This window comes from Propithecus coquereli, unplaced genomic scaffold (genome assembly GCF_000956105.1).
Source record: "Propithecus coquereli isolate 6110/MARCELLA unplaced genomic scaffold, Pcoq_1.0 Scaffold46, whole genome shotgun sequence".
Taxonomy (NCBI): Eukaryota; Metazoa; Chordata; class Mammalia; order Primates; family Indriidae; genus Propithecus; species Propithecus coquereli.
Window position 1 is genome coordinate 4427567 of NW_012150396.1, and position 3623 is coordinate 4431189.

Genomic DNA, 3623 nt, shown 5'->3' on the forward strand with positions numbered 1-3623 from the left:
GCCCCTCCCGGCGCACCCCGCCCCGATCCGGCCGCGCAGGCCGCCCAGCCGGCGCTAGGCCCCGCGCTCCGCCCGGGCCGCCCGCCTCACCGTTCTGCTGGTGCTGCGCCGGGCCCAGGCCCGGGCCTGCGGGCGCGGCCGCTCCGCTGAACTTGGGCGGGATCCGGGCGCTGGCGGCCGGGTGAGGGGACCCGGCGGGGGCCGACATGACGGCGCTGCTGGCGACGGCGGCTCCGCTTCGGCGAGGTGGGCGGAGGGAAGGGAAGGCGGGGCCGGAGCGGCGAGAGGAAGAGGAAGGAACACGCCCGGCGTCACCGAGGGAGTCACCGGGGGCCGCGGCTGAGGTGCTCACGCTCCACCGCGGAGCCCAGCGCTGTCGCTCGGCCGCCGCGGGCGCGGGGATCCTGGCCCGCCCCGCCTTGCCCCGCGCCGCGGGACTCCCACCTCGGGTCGCGCCCCGGACGCGCGGGCCTCGCGCCGCCGCCGCCGCAGCGCCCTCTGCAGGCCGGAGCCGAGCGGGCAGGCCGGGGCGGGCCCGGGCTTCAGCGGCCTTAACGCCGGCCCGCGACGGCGGCGCCCGCCCGGGCCCGGCTCCCTTCGTTCCGAGGCTGGAGGGCTCAGCCTCGGTGCGGGAAGGGGCCGTGTGGCCTCTCCCACCTGGGGCGGAGGCTGGAACGGCCGCGTCGGGCCTGGGCCCGGCATTATTGGGAGGGGATCTGAGAGCTGCGGGGTGATGTCCGGAGCCCTGGGCAACGCCAGACCCGACTGACCCGCGCACCCTGCCTCCGAAGAGGACCCTGCAGTTTGGTTTGGGTTTTTATTCTTTACTCCTCTCCTCCCCAAATTCCAAAGGCAACATGGCATTGAAGCTCCATGTCTGTTGGGAATGTATAATTCCTCGGCAAAAAAAGAGGAAACATTTCTCTATGATAAACACAGGAGTATCCATAAGAATTCACTATTCAAAACTTTCCCCACTGACTTAAATAAAATTATCTAGGGAAGAGAAACGGGAAATGGAGTAAGGGAATGCCAAAAGACAAACTTTATTTTCCCTTTTTTTTGCTAAGGGTTGGCTTATCCTGTTGGTGTTCGGAGAAGTTGTGGCATCCAGAAGAACTCAGATTGTTCAGTCTACTTAGTGACATCTTTAAATCTGCCTGGGCTGCCCCAGCATGCTAAATGGCAAGCCCTGCGCTACATTACCCGAGTCGTTTTGCCATCTTGGAATCATCCAGTGATGAGTATGCCATCGTTCTGTATTGGAAATGAAATTTCTCAGAAACACTGAATTCAGAATGGGATCGAGCAAGATGATAATTTACTGAAAGATTATGCAAAGCATAAAGTGCATTGTTGTCCTAGTACAATGCAAAGCTTCCCTTTAGTTGTTGCCATAAATTAATGATACTTGGTATTTAATGCACTAAATGAACTACAAATAGGATGTTAGTAGTTGGATTTATACTTTTGAATGCTAGGAATTTCAACTACATTATACACGACTACAATAGGGGCAAAAGGGGCAAGCCCTTTTCACGGCGTTTCCAGCTTCTTTACGGAAAACTAAGCCCCAATGAGCAAAAAGCTCACACTCTGCTTCATCAAGGAGATTACACAATTACAGGTTCTAGTGCTTCCCGGGAGTCCTTTGAATCTGGATTAAGGGCTACAATTTTGTGGGTAAAGGCATAGCTAGGCAATTGGCTTTCTGCCCCTGGAATGTGTTCTCCTGAGTATAAGAAGCCGATTTTAATCAGAGGCATATGGAATTAAGGTGAACCCTGTCTCTTAAGGGGACACATTGGGACTCTATGTTTTAATAGATCTTTCCCACAATCTTTAGCACCTAAGGTACTTCCACTTGTTGACTAATTTGCCATAGAATGTTTTCTAGCATGTTCGTGATGGTATTCAGTACACACTACCCCAAAATATGACACCTTGGCATATTAAATCTTCTAAGCTGAAGGAATTTGAGAAATGGCAGGTGCAGGAAGGATTCTGACCTTCCCCTGAAGCAGGTCATTAAGAGCTTCATGTGAGAGGTGCCCTCCCTATACCCGGAGGAAAGAAGCATTCTTATCTCTGAAGGCAGAGGAAATGCCAAGAGGAACCTAAATGAACAGGCCTTGCTAGATTTCTCTTACTTTACCGCTGTTAGCTCATACCTCTTTGTGTCCTATCACATTTTCCCATGACTCTCTGCTCTTCATCACACCTAGAATAAAACATTGAGGTTTAACTCAGTTTTCTTAGGATCTTCATTTCCTTATGAAGGCTCCAGTGTCATACAAAACTTATATTAAATAAATTTGTATGCTTTTCATTTGCTAATTTATCTTTTGTTATGGGGACCCCAGCTGAGAACCTAGAAGGGTAGAGGGAAAAGATATTTTTCCTCCCCTGTATTCTTTTACATGACAAATCCTACAACCTTTATAAAAATGTTATTTCACTCTATTGCTTTAATTTCCATTACAGCTGTCAGTGAAGAAAAGGATAAAAAGGATTAAATGAATACTTACCATGTACTAGGCATTGTGCTTGTAACTTTAAATATATATTTTTTTCATTTAGTCCTCACAATAATTCTGTTGGATTTTTTTCTTATCCCCATTTTGCTGGTGAGGAAACTAAGGCTTTTCAAGTTCAAGCAATCTTAGTAAAAATCATGCACTTGTATTAATAATTAGCAAAACCAAAGATCAAACGAAGGTCTGTTTAGTTCCACAAACTTTGCTCTACTCACTATAATCCACTCTACTGGGTTATTTTACATTTTTCTTCACAAAGCTATACTGACTATGACAATCTTTTGCTTGTCAAAGTATTTTCAGTTTTACATATATAGAATCTGTTCCGGCATTGGTTAGACTGGTGGACTGCAAAGCTTTTGAAATGCAAATTCTTAGGCCCAACCCCAGACTTACCGAATCAGAAACTCTGGAGATGGTGGCCCAACATGAAGCTCTCCAGGTGACTCTGATCTACAGGAACATTCGAGAACCACTGCTTTTGAATAGCAAAGTTAAGCTGAATGGGTTCATTCTTTCTTACTTTCGGAGATGATGGTGCTTTTTTTCAGGACATCTCTCTAATCTTTTGCAAACCCATAAAAGTGATATTTTGTAAATTTGTGATTATAGTATCATGAATGCCAAATATTACAGTTCCTGTGTCAACTCGGATTCTTTGATGTGATGCGCAGCGTTGATACAGATGCTGAGGCCCAGTCTGTGTCCAGTGGGAAAGAGCTATAATTGAAGTTAATCCCGGCCATACATGCAGAAGAGAAGTTTTTGATGAGTGTCAAATTGTGACACACGTGCCACTATCTGTCATCCCCAACTTAGAACTCGTGTCCTCTGCAACAGAAGTCATGGAAACCTTGGGCAACCGAACACCCATCTCTGTCTCAAGAAATGCTAGTTCTTTCTCTATGGTAGCCTGACTTTCCATATTCCTCCGCCAAGTTTTTTTTTTTTTTGAGACAGAATCTCACCGTGTTGCCTGGGCTAGAGCGCTGTGGTGTCAGCCTAGCTCACAGCAACCTCAAACTCCTGGGCTCAAGCAATCCTCCTGCCTCAGCCTCCCAAGTAGCTGGGACTACAGGCATGCGC

The 3623-nt window shown here is 48.6% G+C and overlaps 1 protein-coding gene across 1 annotated transcript in view; it reads right to left on the reverse strand.

Moving 5' to 3' along the window:
* Positions 1–259, reverse strand: part of SEC24B (SEC24 family member B) — a 129303-nt gene extending 129044 nt beyond the window's left edge. Inside the window, exon 1 of the mRNA XM_012655082.1 lies at positions 91–259. Coding sequence (XP_012510536.1) covers positions 91–208 — 118 coding nt within the window. The 5' untranslated portion in view covers positions 209–259. The remainder of the gene's footprint in view (positions 1–90) is intronic.
* Positions 260–3623: the final 3364 nt, after the last annotated feature.